This window comes from Chlamydotis macqueenii, chromosome 1, assembly GCF_036417535.1.
Source record: "Chlamydotis macqueenii isolate bChlMac1 chromosome 1, bChlMac1.mat, whole genome shotgun sequence".
Lineage (NCBI taxonomy): Eukaryota > Metazoa > Chordata > Aves > Otidiformes > Otididae > Chlamydotis > Chlamydotis macqueenii.
This window is the reverse complement of record NC_141556.1, coordinates 54,639,386-54,657,062: the sequence shown is the minus strand read 5'-3', so window position 1 is coordinate 54,657,062 and position 17,677 is coordinate 54,639,386. Positions and strand designations below refer to the sequence as shown.

The following is a 17,677-nucleotide window of genomic DNA, read 5'->3' as shown; positions in this document are numbered from 1 at the left end:
GTGGGTGGGAAATATTACAATTATTTATAGGATGTTAAGGAAAGTATAATCAAAGGAAAGGACCATACATGAGAAACTGCAGAAGTGATGAGCCTCAGCGATAAAAGTGATCCATACTGACTCAAGGAGCCACAGGGTCTTAAAATTTAGGCTAACAAAATTTCTAAGCAGATAACGAATAGAGCATGGCAGCTTGCCATGTATGTACTATTACACCTATAGAATTACACGGCGTTTAGCTCAGGGTCATGTTCAAGCTCCGACTGACTGGTACCGGACAACTTCCCTGACATTTACCTTCCAAAGCCTGGACGAGACCAAGTGTTAATGCACTGCCCACCGTAGTCTGCAATACCTTACAAGGTATGAAAATCTAAATATTGTGGTTCTTTCTTTTTCTGAAAGTTATAGGAAATACGGTGCACATGTAATTTTAATTCACCTGCTCTATTCCTTAACAAATATTTCTAGTAAAGGTCTGTTACAGTTTCTCAGTATACTCTTGTTTTCTAAAAGCCAATTTTCTTGCACGTGCCTGGATCCCACCTCATGTTGTCGATGACCTGCAACATGCTCACAGAATAGCGGATTCCTGAGAGAAGCAGAGCAATTTGCTTGCAGAGAGCTGCACAGAAATTTGCTTTTCTTTCTGGAGGCCCTTGAGAAAGTGCCAGAGAGTTGGTGCAGCCAAGGAAACTGCTGGACTAGAAAGCAGAACTAGAGGAAAGGACTGGGCAGGCACACAGCAGGATTTCCAGTCTTTATTTGGCAAATCTCAAGATTCTCATTGAATATTTTGTCACAGGAGCATGTAAACATGCATTTGCCTCACCGCATCCCCCTTACGCTGTGAAATACAACTTGTAGAGCACTTTGATCAAGAACTGTGGCAGGTATGTAGCTGAAGGGCTATGGAGTGGTAAATTTTACAGATGTGGGAAAGCAGCTGGGTACTAACAGGCAGCATTTTTTGGACACAAGTGGCCTTTTGGCATGTAAGAGTGGGCTTCAGTGTCTGGGTACATATACCTACCCACATTTTTACCCTCTTTCCCAACAGGCCGTCTTCATCCTCGCTCCTTATTCATTACCAGAAAGCATGAGCCTGCAGTCTGTGTACCTGCTATAGATGCAGGGGAGGGCAGTGACACCACTGCTGTCAGGGGGCCCGCAAAGCATTGGTCCTACCACACTTTAGTGGTGAGGAGGCAGGTGCCTCCAGGGTGGCTGAGATCTCCACTGTTACCTGTCAGTGTCATAAATATTTGTGAGGAGCAGGTAGGGTAGGTTAGAAACACAGAGTCTGTTTTCACACAAGTGCTGTTTGGAGACAGCAAGGAAAAAAAGCTACATAAAATGCATGCATGCTGTTGAGGCAAACATCTTCAATTTTTAATGCATGTTTGTAAATAATGATTTATCCTAGGTGTCACAAGCCTAGAGTGTCTAACTTACTAGCTCTGAAAAGCAAGTGGTTCATGGGAGAAAGAAAAGCAGCCTATTGCACAGCAGCTGTTTCATCTTCTTGTTGTCATACGAGTGAGCAGCTTGGCTCTGAAGTCATGCTACTTTTCATCCCAGACTACACCTTTAGCAATGACATTTTCCCCGCATTTCATTATGGGCCACAGAAATGCTGTTTTTCCCCAGTGCTCCCAGTCTTTCTTGTCCACATGCTCTAAAGATTGCTTTGAGCTTTCCTGTAGGTTCCACATAGCTTTAACCGGTGGGTCCTGAAGAAGCAGCAAACAGTAGGTTTTGCAGCACTGCAACATGAACTGTCTTTGAGCGGCAGTTTTTGAGTCAATGCCAGCTTGCTGAAAATCGAGTGAGAACAGTTTTTAAAGCTTTGTAATAATGTTATCTTGATGTAATGTTACGTTGCCTCCCTGCTCTCGTTCTGTGCAGCTGCTCCACAGGAACTGAGCACTGAAGAACTTAATTTGCCAAAGCTGATGGTACCGTTTGATTGGGACAGGCAGGGGTCCCAGGTAAATTTACTATTTACCTTAGTAAATAAAAGGTTCTTTAATTTACTAAGTCCTGTCTTCTGGACTGTTTCAGCATCCATTAACTGTCTCTATTTCCTCATAGAGAGATCTGCAAAAAGCTTGATAAGGCTGAGCTTTTGGAAAGGCCCAGCAAGCTGCAAAAGGAGGAAGCTACTCCTTGGAAGCTTCTTATACATGTGATATATATGACATGTATTTCCCAGAACAAAACCTGCTAGACTGTATTCCGTTTGGATAGCAAGTATCAGGGCTCTGTGCACAGCAACAGTCTGCAGGCTTTCCCCTGCCTCCCCCGGGGTTTGGGTGCTTGTGTCCAGGGCCAGCTCTGATATAGCATGGCCGTACAAACTTGGATTCGATTGCTGCGAAACCAGCTAAGCTGGCAGAAAGGGTGGTGTGAGAAGGAGTTATGAGAAGCCTCATCTCCACCCATAGCCCCTCCACCACTTGGCCCGGGAGCTGATTTAAGCTCAGCGGTGGTTGGATGCTTACCTGAGCTGTGATGTGAGGATGCCTGTGCCCAGCCTTGCTGACCCTGACCCACAGACCCACTTCCCAGTTTGGTCTTGACCTGGTTGGCCACTGTGGGTTTGCCTGCTGGTCGCTGGTCTGTGGCTGACCCTGATCACCACCAGACCTGCTCTGTGCCCCTTTCTTGGGTCTGGGAGGACTGTGTTGGTGAGGGCACTGCTCTGCTTTGTCCTGCCATTCCCTGCTGCTCCTGGTGCAGCTTTGTATCTCCCTTCCAAGGCTACACATAGCTCTGTGTGCCTGTTAGAATATTTGGGAGTGTACGGGCTGGAAGACCCTCACCACGAGTGGGAAACAACCCCAAACAGAGGGTGACCTCTCATTTTTTAAGTACCAAGCTGCACAGACATGCCAGAAAATTGAACCACTGCTCCTCTTCCTGGGCTGTATCTTTACTCACCGTGATAATTTTGCTGTAAAACTCTGAGTGATTTTGGTAATAGGAGTATCTGAAGAGATTCCTTATATCTTGCATCATCGCCTACAAACCAAGCACAGCACAAAGCAGACTGTTAGCACATGGTGTGGCCAGCAGTGTGGTCTCCGAGCAGTGGGAATTTTTATTTCTCAGATCGTGTCAATCAACAATGGAGAAGTTGCCCATTTCAAGCTTTGAAGGAAGGTCCCATCAAAGCAACACAGGGCTGGAAAATGCTTTCTGGGCTCATATATGTGCCTCAGCCAGCCGGACAATTCAGACATGTGACATATTCTGTGTTTTGTGGGACACAGAAGAGTTGCTGGAGCTCAGCTTTCCACACCCCCATCCCGCTCAGCTCATAGGTTATCCCCAGTGTTGTTGGCAAGATATTTTAAGTGTCCCTAGCAGAAGCGAAGTTCCAAATGAATAGCAGATGCAGATGGCCCTTTTGTCCCACTGCCCATGTCCAGTTACACAGAAACATAAAGTACCTGTTTGCTGTTGGTCATAGCATCATTCGAAGGTGGAATGTCAAGAACTTCAAGTATTGTATCTGTTCTCTCCTCTATATCTTTCTCACAGGCATCAAACAGCTTCTGCAGCGCAAATACAGCAGCTGATTACAGCAGCAATCACATTGAAATGAGAGGTGTAGCGTGGAAAGCATGTGCTGAAGCCACATCTGCATTCCAGTAAATTGTAGGGCCACTAATTAATTGAAATATGTCTTCAATACCTAGGAAATAAACTGTTTAATTGAGCTGTTTGCCTGTTGAAGCCCATTCTTCAGCATCTGCGGGGCCTTATCATCACAACCAATGCTAATAATGGCCTCATCTCAGTCTTGCCCTTTAAAGTGTACAATTTTGGTATTTTTCTTCAGATCCCCCCAGCATCAGAGCAGTGAGTCAGACATCAGAACAAGACATCCCATCTAGTACTTAAAGCATAAACCATAGGGAAACTGGACTATATTTTCCCACTTGTGCTTAACATGGGTCAGATATGGGACTGGAATTTGAATGTGCCCTTCTGAAAGGCAGGAGGAAGCGGGTCACTGTCAGTTTGCTCTCTACAGCATTACGCAGGCCCTGCTGGACTGGAAAATCAGGGACCCCCCCAAACTCAGTCCCCAACCCTGTCTGATCCAGAAATACTAATACTCAAAGCTTGCTATACTGGCTACACCATATTGGTCTGTTAAGAATCTGGTTGGGAAAGGGAACATGAACAAACCTTAATTAGGCTGCTGCCACTTCTATACGTCAAAGAGGAGGCCTGGGAACTCCTGAATTTTTCCCAGTCATGTAGCCTGAGCATGTCATACATCTGCAGCACAGCAGACAAACGTGAAGGGTCATTCATGTTCTCAGAGTCCTTGTGCATGCTCATGGCCTTAGACAAGAGCTCTTTGTTTCTAGGCCAAGAAAGATATTAAAACTTAACTAAGACAAGATGAAACAATGAATAAGCGTAACTATTTTACAGTGTGCTATGAATCTATTTAACGAATCCCATGTTTTCTACAACACAATTCTCAACTATATCATATAGCTGGCAAGCAGCTTTTGTGTGGGAAATAGTGCTTTCTCAGCTCCGTTTTGCATGATCACAGTGGGTTCTGATCAAAGAGTGGCATTTTCGACAATGGTAGGCTGATTTTTTCATTAATATGTTCACCCTCGTAATGTCTCTTCCCCTTTCCAGAACAACTCAAGCCATCTTCCAGAAATCAGGTGCAAAGAAATGTTGGCAGGCTGAAAGTTTGGGGAGGTGTCTAGGCTGTCTGGTCGGAAACAAAATGTCCCTAAGGACTGGAGGAAGCAAGAAGAATGTGACTCTTCAGTGTAGAAACACAGGTTGCGTTAGAAATCTGAATAAATACCTTACCTTGCCTCTAAATTTTTTATCTTCTCTTTCAGCTTGTTATATTCCTCTTTCTCTTGAAGCTCTTTTTGTGTGACCCCTCTAAGAAGTGGTCTGAAAAACAAATTTCTTTTGTGAGATCTCTTAATTTGTACTTGGACACTGGGACAGAGGTGGACTTGTCCCTACTGAATAGTCTGAATTCCAGCAAAAAAGCCATGAGGTGGGAAAGCGCAGAGCACCCAGGAAAAACTCTCGGGTGCTCCCCTCAAAGCCACCACCTAGAATTTATGCTCAAATCAAGGGGAAAGCTATTTACATCCAAAGAAAGGGAGGTGGAGTTGTGAGGATCAGAGGTTGAAGGCTTTAAGAAAACACAACTATTCTTCACTTGTTAGAATCTGCTTTCATCTTTTCTTTAGCTGTTTGCTTCATCTTTAACATCAAAACATTATCACCAAACGTCCCAAACCCTCCAGAAAGTTCTGTTCTCCTGGATTTCTTTCTCCACAGATGTCTGGGTAATGTTAATCTCCTGCTCCACCAGCTGGTGGAATTCTCCTGTTTCCAATGCCTGCTCTTTAGGTGATACTACTAGAGCTTAAAAAAGCCCTCTCTACATGATGACCCTAGGTCAACCACAGACTCACACCCTAAAAGTGCTGGAATTTTTTTTTGCTTTTTATCATTCACCAGAGGTTTTTAGAGGTTGTGTCTTCTTCTGTATTACAGATCTCAGAACAAATACATGCAACCCTAATATAAAGGACACCTCTTGTCCCGTGTTTCTTTCCCCTCCTTTCAGAGTAAGCCATACCATCTTATATTAATATCTCAATCTTGTGAATTATCCCATCAAATTTCTGCTCTGTCAATTAAATTAACTTCATTACTGCACACAGAAATGTTGTGTTCAAACAAGTTGAGCATGTTCCAGGTGACAGTTGCAGAAACATTTATGATTTTCCTCTCTTAAATATATATTCTTGATATAAAGAATCACATTACCTGTAGCAACTCTCCAGAAATTGTAGTCGAGTATCAACAGACGCAGACCAAACTCTTTGCTTGCTGTCCATCGATGCATTGAGGGAAGAAAGAAATAATAAACCACATTACAGTCAGTAGGCAGGTATCCATTAAAGTCCTAAGAAATGCACAAACTAAACTTCCTCCTTCCAATTCCTGATCAGCCTGTAGGGAAAAAAAATCTAGAGACCAAAACTTCTCAAGGCTGTTCTTTGTCAGCTGGGTGGTTTGCGATTTCATGAGCCAGTACCAATAATGCAAATAAAATACCTGGGAAATGTAAGATCTGCATGTTATATGGTGCAGATAAAACAGCTTCTGTAAAGCGGCTCTGTGTTCCCAGTGTAGCCCAGGAGAAATTTGGTGCTAACTCAGAGCCCTCCTTGTGACTGGCTTGTTTGTAATCTTCTGTCCAACCTGTCCTAGCGTATACTAGCTGCAGTGGATCGTCAGGGGCCACACTAAGCACTGTAATTTCTGGTCACTGAACTCACCTGTTTTCTCTTTCCACCTCCATCAGCTTTCCTATCAGATCATTATATATGGCCTCCAGCCTTGAAACCCTGTCTTCATACACTAATGGTTGCCACAAGGTGTCAAATGCTTGTCTGAGGAAAAAAAGAAAAGGGAATTCTTAAAATGAAGGGAAAAACGTATCACATACTCTAAACAGGTACCTTATAAGACAGCCCTGTGAGCCAAGGCTCCATGGCTACATCTGTGCCAGCAAATAGATCAGATCAGGTTAGAGGCTCCAGGGCACGTGATTGTCCAGCACACACCCGGACGCAGTTTCGGCACAAGTGAGCTGGCGCTCCCCCAGATGCCTGATACAGTTCAGAGGACTGCACAGGCCAGAGTTTGCCGATCATAGAAGGAGGGTTCGGGCAATCATTAGGGCTGGATGAAGTGAGAAGGATACAGGGACAAATCCTGAAAAACAAACTCAACCCAGACCTGCAGGGCGCTGGGAACAGCAAATGCAGATGGCTGTTCTGCTGAAACCAACTTTGCAACGTATGGGTCTGGGTTTTTTTTAATAGAGAAGAACAAAGGCTCTATGTTCTCAAGGTAATTTTTTACTTCTACAACTGCTCTGTGTCCTGTTTCCTAGTGAGGATCCGAAACATCAACTATTATTGCAGAGACAATCCTAGGTTGGAGTGCTCCTGCAGCGTGGATACAGGTGGAGCGGACAGCGAGCTCCTTCCTACAGCAAGGCAACATCAGAGAAGGCCTAAGCGTGAGGCTTCACCACCAGTTTATGCCGATCTACATCCGCACAGCTGCTGCAAAGGACTGTCCTGCCCCTCTCTTCCAGCACCTCCCTGTTCTCGTGGAAACAGGTTTTGGTTTTGTTTACTTGAATGGATTCCTTTGCACTTAAATAACTTCATTTCCAGTTTCTCCCTCAGGACACTTCTGTTTTTCTTAAAACAATCAACAATGCAGCTCAACAATCCAGTATAAAATTGGCACTTAAGGCAGCCTTTCCCTGCAAAACTGATGAGCTTGGAGACCGAGTCCCGGAAGTGCAGGATCTGTTACGCTGTACTTATTCCGTTCTTTCCGATTTCTCTTCCTCTCACCCATTTAAGATCTGCCTCACCCTTTGGAGCTGAACTTGAGCTGAATTTTAGGACATTAACAGTCCCTGTGATGGACAGAAAGGATAGGAAGTAGAAAACAGAGCTTTTACTGAAATACTTCACAGCTGGAAAATGTTTGCAGTCCCTTGCTGCAACCCCCCAGGGAACTTTAGAAATATTCAGACCTACTAAGGTTAAACTTGGGAAGTTTAGGCAGAGACACCCCCTGTGAAACATACCTGTCTCCTTCTGCAGTCATCATTCTTGGATCAGCGTCCTTAGGCAGTCCTTCCAACCCCCTCATCCTGCTGCAGGAAGGAAACTCATGTGAATCCATGCCTTTAAAGCAGCAGAAAATGTTTGCTGAAATGAGTGGCAGCACAGAGGACTGTACTGCCAGGAGCACAGCAAGCTACAGCAAGAGTCAGGCACTTTCTTGCTGTCACAAAGGGATTGTTCTGCTATAAATAACAGAAACAAGCCCTTCCTCTTTCCAGGAAAAGGGACTTTTTCTTGGAAATGTATCTGGTGCCATAACTCTCTCCAGCCAATAGAGCCTGAGATGGGGAGGACTTCACCCTGCAGTAACAGCCAGAGCAGCTTCAGTTTCACCCCCGTCCTTCGTGTTTACTCCTCTGTCGCTCCTCAAGCCACGCACCTCTGCACTGCCATCGGCCATGGCCAGCAACTCTGTCTTTGTCGTTGCGATAGATTTTGGCACATCCTACAGCGGGTACTGTTTTTCCCTTGCTTCAGGTACGAACCAAATCCGCCAAGTGTACTGGGGAACAGAGCATGGGCTCAAGACCCCGAAGACACCTACATGCATCTTGTTCAACCAGAAGCAGGAGTTCAGGAAGTTTGGCTACGATGCTGTGATGAAATATAAGAGCCTGCCCTCCAGCGAAGCTGACAACTGGTACTTCTTCCAGAACTTCAAGATGAAGCTGTACAACACAGTAGGTGGAACAGTTACTGCTAACGGGAGTCAGAGTTATTAATTTATTTGAGGGGTGGGAGTTAGAGAAATTGGTGAAGAGGGCTGAGCAATCTGGCTGGTGAGGGTGAATGAATGGAAATCAAAGGGCATTTTGATGAACTGGAGAAGAAATTATTTATTTTCTAGATTAGCTAAAGGCTTCATGGGACCTTCCGTTAGGATGCTGTTCATTGTCTAAAGACAATCAAACCTGACTGCACACCTCGGTGAAGCCAAATACTTGTTCTTAACAAAAAGCTGCCCTCAGTCGTCGACAGGGAACAAGTGAAGCTTCCTGCAATTCAAAGGAGGTGGGCAACCTTGGAATCGCCGTAAGGATTCCTCCCATGTTATATGCCTCCCTCTAGCTTGTCTTGCCCTCGCCTGAAATGCTGAAGCAAATTTAAGGGTGGCTAGCTGTTCTTCAAGCATGTAGTGGCTATCATTTCTCTCTGAGGCTGATTATCCAGTTGATAAACCTTGTGATTTAGGCCCACCTTTTGTGTCTGCTGAAGCAAAACAAAGAGACACAACTGTGGTGAAGGCTGGCTCCTGAAACTTCTTTGGATACAGGCAACAATTCCCACTCTTTCTAAACAGAGCAAGCAATCAGGGACTGATGGAGGGACTTTTGGCCTCCTGTGAAAGACTAAAAATGTGTCAGAGCAGCCACCTGCCTCCAGGTTCAGATACACCCAGAGGGACACATAAGCCAAGAGGACTCATTATAAATAAACTGTGTTAGACCAGAGAGCTTTTTGTCCACATGTTTGTCCAGCATATATTTTGTTAATGCCATACACAGAGGTGCAGGTGCAACCAGAAAGGTCTAAAGTCTCTATACAAACACCTGGGAAATATATGGTGGTGTCACATAGAAAGTACAGTTCTCCCCACTGGCTGTTCAGGAGGATCTAGAGGGTCTTTACAAAACTTGTCGCAGGAGAAACAGCTGACTTACCAGCCACATTGGTATTCTGCCTATTGAATCGCAGATGTTGTGGGTAAGCGGTTTGGTAGCTGACCCGTGTCGATTAGGCTGCAGTTCAACACAATACTAAAGCCATTGCTGGGAATCTACTTGGGTTTGGGAAAAGCACCTCCTTCGGTGCCATATGTCGTGCAGTGCTCAGTGCGAAGGGGATGGGTCTCTTGCTGATACTGCCACGTGTGGCCCTGAGACCTTTTTTTTTGTAGAAAGTCACTTCCGGCATGTGGCTGGAAGCCAGCAATGGAAAGATGCTTCCCGCCTTGACGGTCTTTTCTGAAAGCCTGCGCTACCTGAAGGAACATGCCCTGAACACCATCCAAGAGGCCTCTTTCCAAACCGTCTGCGATGAGGAGGAGATCACCTGGGTCATTACTGTCCCCGCCATATGGAGCACTGCTGCCAGGCAGTTCATGCGGCTGGCGGCAAAAGAGGTAAAAGCAGGGGTTATCCCGCTTCCTCAAATTATCTTGGGAGATTTCTTTATCCATCAAGGCAGAGGAACTCCTCAACATTTAAACAACCTGTATTTCAAATTTCAGCCTACTAGGGAGTGAAATCTCCCACATTAGGGGCAACAGGGGAGAGAATGTCCCAAACTGGCACTAAGACCTGCTCTGCCCTTTCCCCCCACTGCTGTGTAGAAATGAGCCCCATGGAGATGGGGCAAGAACCACCACCCCAGTGTGGGCTTTTGGGGTGAGAACACCCTCCCGACTATGTGGCATTTGTGCAGCGATGTCGCCACCCTTCCCCGCAGTGACACCTCTCTCTTGTGATTTTAGGCAGGACTCATCTCTGACATGATTTCTGAGAAGCTGATTATTGCCCTGGAGCCGGAGGCTGCATCGCTCTGGTGCAAACAGCTTCCACAGGAAGGGTTTATAGCAGATGACAGTAACAAGAAGAAGTTTGAAGACTCCCCGGGGAGCCAGTATATTGTTGTTGACTGTGGAGGTAAATTTTTCCCTATTTAACAGGTACCATCTTTGCTGAGCATGGAGCATGGCTGTTTCACAGTGTCCCCAAAGGTCTGCAGTGCAGCCCCTGAGCTTGGACTCCACTGCTGTGCTTGTCATGAGGTTTTTATTTTTAATTCTCACTTCATGAGATCCTATGGGCAGGCAGAAAAAAATGGGAGGAAAGGACAGGACTGCTAAAGGCCTGATCCATGGCAAATGAAAGTCACTGAGTGTCTCCTGCCGCCATGCACTTCAGGCCAGTCATAGCAAAAGTCATCGTGCCATCGTGCCAGATCAGTCTGTACCGTGTCCCAGCGTCAGCCACCGACACGCACCCATGTGCTGTTGTATAGCTTGAGCTTACAGTCTCCTCCGTAGGAGCAAGCGTAGTGCCCAGTGAATTGACCAAAGAGATTAGCTAGCAGGCTGTGTAAAGTAAATCATTGAGAATGTTTGGTGGGGCGCTTCTTAGTAATTTCTCTACTTTCCTGTGTGAGTTTTTTTGGTGTGACATGAATTTTCTGCCAAGAGCAGTCTGGTGATTGTGAACAAATACTGAAATGGCATCGAGAGGATCACAGGTTTCTGAGAGTCTCACCACTGCTGCTCATCTTAACTCAGAGCTTGTATATCAAAAGGCAAGTGTCACCTATCTGTATGTGAGGAGGCCAGTCTCCTTTTGTGATCAGAAAGGAGATCGGCTTGTGCAGGGAACAAGTCTGAACATCCAGCTCTCATCAGCAATTACTGTAGGAACCTTGAGAAGCCAGGCTTGTAGACAGAAGTGTGTGAATTTAGGAAATCTAGAGGTGTGCAGGCAATAGCAGAGGAGTGAGGATGAGAAAAGACAGCAGCAGCAAAGTGCACTTGTGAACCAACAATTCAGAATGTAAGATTATGTTCAGTGGAAAGTAAGGACCTCATGTACTTTAAAGAAAACAGCTAGCTTCATTTGTGTTTGTGTGTCTGTGTAGGTGGCACAGTAGACATCACGGTACACGAGATCCAAGAAAACCATTGCCTGAAGGAGTTACACAAGGCAGCTGGAGGTGGATGGGGAGGCAACACAGTGGATGAAAACTTCACTCGTTTCCTCAAGGAAATATTCGATGATGGCATATGGGATGAATATGTAAAGAGCCACGCTACTGAATTGCAACATATGATGTACAACTTCAGTCTACAGAAATGCTCTGCTAGCAGGGAGGCAGTTTACATACATTGCTACTACAACTTGACCCGAGTGGCAGAGCGCAAGAAGGACATCTCCCACTTCTTCAAAAAAGCAAAAGGAGCTGTGTGGTGTGATGGGATGATTATGATTACATATGAGAGAATGAAAAGCTTTTTTGACTACAGTATCAAAAATATCATTTGTGCTTTGAGGGAAATTCTTGACAAGCCTGAGGTGGCCAAGGTCCAGTACATTTTGCTTGTGGGAGGCTTTGCATCTAGCATCACCTTGAGAGATGCGATCAGTCAGGCTTTTAGCAAGAAGTATCATATCCTTTGTCCAATTGAGGCCCAAGCGGCCGTTGCAAAAGGGGCTGTTTTATTTGGAGTCAATCCACATGTTGTTGCCTCAAGAATCAGTGCTCGGACATATGGCATATTAATAGCTAGTAAGTTTGACGCTGCTATCCATGACTTTTCTAAACGAAGGGTCTCAAAAGCTGATGGCTATATTTATTGCACAGATCTCTTCAGGAAATTGGTGGGAATTGGGGAGTCGGTGACTATAAATGAAGTTACCCACTATAATTTCCACCCAATAGAGCCAGATCAAACATATGCATGCTTTGTTTTCTATTGTACAGAAAAGCAGGATGCTCAGTACGTAGATGAGGAAGGGATGGAAAGGCTTGGCTCCTTTACGGTGCCAATGCCAGACACAAGTCTGGGGAGGGAGCGCAAATTGAAGCTGGATATTAAATTTGGGCTCACTGAATTTAAAGCCACGTGTACTGATGTTACTTCCCAACAAAGTCGGGCAGTTATAATAGATTTTTTAGCTATGTAAATGCACATACCAGCCCATAACTATTTATTTTAGCCTCATGTCTTCTTTCCACTACATCCTCTCTTCCTCTGACATGAGGTCTCTTTATCTGGAGTCCAGGTTTAACGTTCAATGGATTTGAATTTTCTTCGGAAGATCACTTACATAGATCGTGTGTAATTAAAGCACTCTTGTCCCAGTCAAGATGCTCTGTGAAGCAGTAACTCAATATAGTCTGAGGGCTTGTATCCAAAACCTGTGGGAGTGTTGTTTCCATGAAACCATTGGGTGGTTTAATCTCATTAACTGGGCAGATACGAAGGCCGGATTGTAACGTCACAGATATGAGTAGTGCTTATGCTGCTGCCTGAGCCCCTCTGTCCGGCTGTGGGTACTCTCTTCATCTCTGACTTGGGCTTGATATTTTCCACGTCCATAAAAGCTCATTTCTTTGCCTCCTGCCTACAGCGCCTGCGCACAGGTTCAGCACAGTGTGGCCTGTGTGAGCCCAAATTTGTCCAAGAAAAGGATGTGATCCTACAGCGTGCCGAGTCTGGCTGTGGTGGCATTAGCTTTCTTCATAGCTGCCCTTATGCTGCTGTGTGACATGACCACAACGCTGTTGATAGCACGCCAGTGGTTCAGCAATAGCTGACCCCAGCTGACCAAGGGGATGTTCCATACCCTGAAACCTCATGCTCACCAATAAAACTTGGGGGTGGGGGCGTGGGGGGGGGGGCGGAAGGAAGTTTCTCCAGAGTAGCTATTGCTTGGAGCCTGGATGGGTATCGGTCTGGTGGTGGGTTGTGGTGACTACCTTTACGTGACTTGTTGGGGTGGCTTTTTGTGGGTTTGTTTGTTGTTTTTTTTTTCCCTTCACTAACGGTGTAGAGTTTCCCTGCTGAACACTGGCCTCTCCCAATGCAAACGCTTGGCTAGCTGGATACACTGCCTGAAAACTCGGCGCTGGCATCTCTATTAACTGTAATGACTGTGTTAGAATCACTGCTAGCCATGTGCTTAATGCCGTCAATCATTAAAGCAGCATTCAGCGGATCAATTTGTCTATATACAGTGCCTTATGATGTATAAAAGCTGAAATATTTTGAATATATTACCATGTTTTCTCATTTAAAATCTTATGCGTGCAATAAAAATATTCATAATGGAAACCCATGGACGTTTCTATCGTGTCAGACGGGACTTCTCTGTAAACTATGTGAGGGCCATTCTAGGTGGCTAGGTTCCGAGAAGCTGAGCACTCCTGCTTTCTTCTTACCCTTTGGACTTCGTACTTTCACCCACGCAAAGTGCAACACAGATCTGCTCGAGCCCACCGCTGCTCTTTGAATGGGAGAGAGAAGCGTGGGCTGGTTGCGGCTGGGAAAGCTGCGTGCATCTGCCCCGAGTCTTTCCCACCCATGTGTTACACAGGCTGTGGCATTCAGGTATTGACACCAATACTCGTGATTGCGGCTCCTAGTTTTGCTTGTTTTGCTGAGCTAGTAATGTTGATAACCTCAGAGACTGTGCGCAGAGCAGGTGCGGATGTTTGTTGCCTCTGTAAAAGCAGCGCTGAGTGTCATCGTCTCCAGCTAAGAATCCGAGAAACCTGGCAAGACCTGCTGTGGGGGGCTCCAACCTCAGTCTGACAGTATGGGGAATAAGAGTTACAGCAGCCGAGCCCTTTCCAGCCATCCTCTGCAGCAAGCACGTCTGCTGAGCTGGGGATTAACCCCTGTTGCGTAATAAATAAGGTGGTTTATTTATATTAAACACAAAACTTAAATAACTGATCATGAACAAGGAGAAGAAAACACGGGCAGCTTTGCGGTACCTGTGACCAGGGCATCAACGGGCTCTGCAGGTAGTTGTCGCTGCCAGATCCTAAATGGCTGGATGGGTAGATGTCGTCTGTTTCCGTCGCCGGAGCCTGCCGGCTGCCTTCTGCCTAAACCATGGGGTTTACTGGAAACTCAGGTTAAACAAAACTCACTTCACAGAACAGCTGCCGTTTCCCTGTGCCACAGTGGGAGGCACATCCTCTGTTTCTTTGGCTGGGAGCAGAGCCAGAAAAAGCTTGGCCGCCGCGCGCAGCCCAAAATACCGCAGCTCTGCTCCCCGCTCGGGATTTCCCAGTGCCCTCTGTCCTTCAGCCTGACCCTGCCCTGAGGAGCATCCCATCTGTGGTCCAGGCTGTCTCTGCGCTGCTGCCCAGCACCCCCATTAGAAAATATTTCTCCCGATTCAGCAGAAATTACACTTAAGAGCCTTCAGTTCCTTCGAGATATTAAACAAAGCAAACCACAGGAGAGGAAAAAGAAATAAACCAAGCATGCATCCTCTTCCCCCGGGGTGGGGGGGGTGAGTGTTGGCAAAAATGTGATGACTTTACAATTAAACCACAAATTTTTCACAGCAATACCATTTCAAGGCAAAAAAAAAAATAGGCTTCTGGAGCTTTTTCGTCCATCTCTAGAGACCCCTGAGATGTAGTACAGAGGCGTATAACCCTATTAGAGATCTCAAATTTTATGAGGTATTCCTGTGTTCATCATACAAGGACTCGGCAAATCGTGCAGGGGAAAAATAGAAGATAATTTTCCAAAAGATTGAAAGTAACACTGGAAGGTGAAAGGAAAGAACAGCAAAGCGTGTCACGGAGAGCATGGTGACATGCTTGAGGGCATCATTGCTCGTTTTGTCTGTGCAGGAGGAGGTCAGGGACTGCCCTGTGCTGCACACACCTGGCTGGGCATCAGACAAAGTTGACCCACTGTACCCCAAAACTGGACCAACCAGATGAGTTTATGGTGCCTCTGTGGAAAGATGTTTAAGAAAGGCCAGTGAATGCTGAAAAAGGAGAGACAAGGCCAGGGCAGGTACAGCACCCAAAGGGACAGTGACTGGTGGGAGAGCCCGTGCTGGAGCAGTTGAGTAGTTCACTAGGAGCAGCAAGAGCAAAGGGACCCCCACACACCCACCCCCAGCTCCTGCACCACCCAAAGTCTCACCAAAGGGCCTGGGGGTAAACTGAGGCATGGGGGTGTGGGACCAGGACAAGGGAGGAGAGAGATGTCTAAGTGTTGGTTGGTTTGTAACTTGGCAATAAATTAATTGGATCGGAAATTTCCCAACTCAAAACAGGTATTTTTTTTGGCCCACAACAGGATGTTTGACAGTGTACCGATTGAATGAGTGCCTTCATAATGCCGTGTCCCAGACAAGACTGGAAAAAGCAGAGGAGATGTCCCCTAGTGAAGCTGAGGTTTGCTTGTGAACAAAAACCAAAGGTGAGGGAAACAAAGGGTGAAAAAGGGAGATGAAATGACTAAGAAAGCTAAGAGGGAAGATGCATCCTTGAGCAATGTACATTGCTACCACAGATCAGGCCAGAGAACCGGGCTCACCACCACGCTCCAGCTTCTCCCACCAAAAAGCATCCACAGCAAGTCAGGGTGCACCAGGATCTACAAGGAGAACATGACACCTACAGAGAGAAGGAAAAGTTGCAAGCAAGTAATTGTAGAAAGTCACATCCCAAAGAAAACCCAGCTCTATCTCCATGCTCCGGACCGGCCTGAGCTCCTTTCCCTTTGGCTAAAGTTGGTGCTTCTCTTTCTTCAGGAGCTCGGTCTCTCCTGGGCTACCCATGTCAAGCACCAGATCCGTGTCCTGCTCTCAGCCAAAAGCTTGGTGCTTTCCCCATCAAACTCCTCCCAGGCGGTTTTGACTCTGGCTCCCAAGGCCTGGGAACCACCAAATCCTGTGGTGCTGTCCTTGCTCCTTCCTCTGCGTCCTTGTGCTGGTGGCCAGGCTCAGCTGAGCGGCGCTTTCCTGGTTTGTGTTTGCCTTCAAAGAGGCAGCAGTCCTGGTGGCACAGGACTTTCCCTCAGGGCTCTCCTGAAATCTGGGAAATTTTTTCTGAGGATTTTGGGATGAGAAAGCAGAAGGCTGTGCAGCTTTCTATCAGACCACTCTTCGTTTGCTGTGGTGAAAAGGGAGAGGTAGGGAAGGGGAGGGTGGTTTTGGCAAAGTCATTTGAGACACCCTTTGGCAGTGGTGGGACACAAGCCCACCAAGACTGATCGGTCTCCATAAAGTTGCAACCACCAATATTTCTGCCCCAGGATACCGGGCTGGTTTTGCTTGCCATGGCACACATTCCTTCCTCGCGCCTGTTCCTTCCATCCCAAACAATACGAGGTTTTGTCTGCGCTGAGCGTCCAGCAACAGTGGCCATTCCTCAAGCCCCTTAGCCCTTATTTCATGTGTGTGCCCCGGGCTTAACCAGAACATTCCTGCCAGAGGTTAAGCCCAGGCATCGCGTGGATAATCCAAGATTTTTTTTTTGCCTCCCATGCCAAGTGACCGTGACAATAACGGGCCCGTACGTGCTGTCTGCAGCTCCACACTGACCCTTGTCCTGCCCCTTATCTCTTTCTCTCCCACAGGCAGATAGGGCTTAGGGACAGGACAGAGATCCTGGCTGCAAGCCAGCAGGATTAGGGTAGCAAAATGCCTGTGCTTCCAGCCTGGGTGTCCTTCACCCATTTATCTCCTGCGTTAAAATGCCATGGCTTGCAAGGGCACTGCGGTCACAGATCATGTGCCCATGCTGTCATCACTGTCCACACAATGGTGTCATTTTGGGCGGGCGATGCCTCCCACCTGCCTGGTAGTGAGGCTGGGAGCAGCCGTGGGGTGACCCCCTGCTAAACCAGAGGGCTGTTGGGAAAGCAGTGACCGTGGCAAGAAAGCAGAACTGGAGAGAGCTGCTGGAGCTGGAAACGGGATCTTTGGATTGAAGGAACAAGAAGTGCTGAGAAGAGGGGACAGCAGGGCACCATGGCGCCCACAGCACAGCAGCGCTTTCGGGAGCAAACCAGGAAAAGTGGTGCTCGAGCAAGGGTCGCCCTCAGGAAAAAGAAGTCAAGCATTCGCCTTGGCAGGGAGAGGAGAGCTGATCTTTTCTCTTTGCCACTGAAAACTCCCTTTTTTTTCCTTTCTCTCCTCAGACAGCAAGATCTTTGCTCTGGCACTTGAGGCCACAGTGAGAGTGCTAGTCCTCCCTCCTCATGTGGTTGGTTTCTTTCCTGATTAAAAGTGATTAGGCAGCCCTAAAGCCCGCAGAAATGTGACTGAGGGGAACGGAGACAAAGAGTCCATTCAACATCTCTTAAATCCCTAGGGCAGTATTTAGAGAGCCCTGAGGAGAGAACTGGAGCAGAACCGCCTCGCCAGGACCTCCCAGTCCTTCTCCCTCCTGCTGCGCCCTTTGTTGCCAGCATCTCCTCCACC

The 17,677-nt window shown here is 46.8% G+C and overlaps 2 protein-coding genes across 3 annotated transcripts; one reads left to right on the top strand and one right to left on the bottom strand.

Moving 5' to 3' along the window:
* Positions 1-678: 678 nt before the first annotated feature.
* LOC147602101 (uncharacterized) lies at positions 679-8,205 on the bottom strand. Of its 2 annotated transcripts, XM_086751712.1 has the most exons (9): positions 8,107-8,205; positions 7,688-7,756; positions 6,354-6,467; positions 5,839-5,901; positions 4,855-4,944; positions 4,201-4,381; positions 3,456-3,560; positions 2,944-3,024; positions 679-1,817 (listed from the first exon to the last, which is right to left on the bottom strand). In XM_086751712.1, the coding sequence occupies exons 1-9, from the start codon at positions 8,169-8,171 to the stop codon at positions 1,566-1,568; spliced, it is 1,020 nt and encodes a 339-aa protein (XP_086607838.1). In that variant the 5' UTR covers positions 8,172-8,205; the 3' UTR covers positions 679-1,565. The 2 variants fall into 2 exon arrangements, with proteins under 2 accessions (XP_086607838.1, XP_086607848.1); XM_086751722.1 differs by lacking the exon at positions 8,107-8,205 and having other exon boundaries at positions 7,688-7,999.
* Positions 8,126-13,073, top strand: LOC104484942 (heat shock 70 kDa protein 12B-like). The gene is made up of 4 exons (XM_010127168.2): positions 8,126-8,407; positions 9,625-9,849; positions 10,201-10,372; positions 11,352-13,073. Exons 1-4 carry the CDS (start codon positions 8,126-8,128, stop codon positions 12,395-12,397), a joined length of 1,725 nt encoding a protein of 574 aa, XP_010125470.2. The 3' UTR covers positions 12,398-13,073.
* The last annotated feature ends 4,604 nt before the right edge of the window (positions 13,074-17,677 follow it).

Excerpts from the sequence above, each read along its gene's own strand:
- LOC147602101 (XM_086751712.1), bottom strand. The coding sequence starts at position 8,171 with ATGTGCCAAAATCTATCGCAACGACAAAGACAGAGTTGCTGGCCATGG. Across the intron at positions 3,561-4,200 it reads GTGGCAGCAGCCTAATTAAG|AAGCTGTTTGATGCCTGTGA; the intron begins GTTTGTTCATGT and ends TTTGCGCTGCAG. Across the intron at positions 1,818-2,943 it reads TTTACAGCAAAATTATCACG|CAAGCTGGCATTGACTCAAA; the intron begins GTGAGTAAAGAT and ends CTCGATTTTCAG.
- LOC104484942 (XM_010127168.2), top strand. The coding sequence starts at position 8,126 with ATGGCCAGCAACTCTGTCTTTGTCGTTGCGATAGATTTTGGCACATCC. Across the intron at positions 9,850-10,200 it reads TGCGGCTGGCGGCAAAAGAG|GCAGGACTCATCTCTGACAT; the intron begins GTAAAAGCAGGG and ends TTGTGATTTTAG. Across the intron at positions 10,373-11,351 it reads TATTGTTGTTGACTGTGGAG|GTGGCACAGTAGACATCACG; the intron begins GTAAATTTTTCC and ends GTGTCTGTGTAG.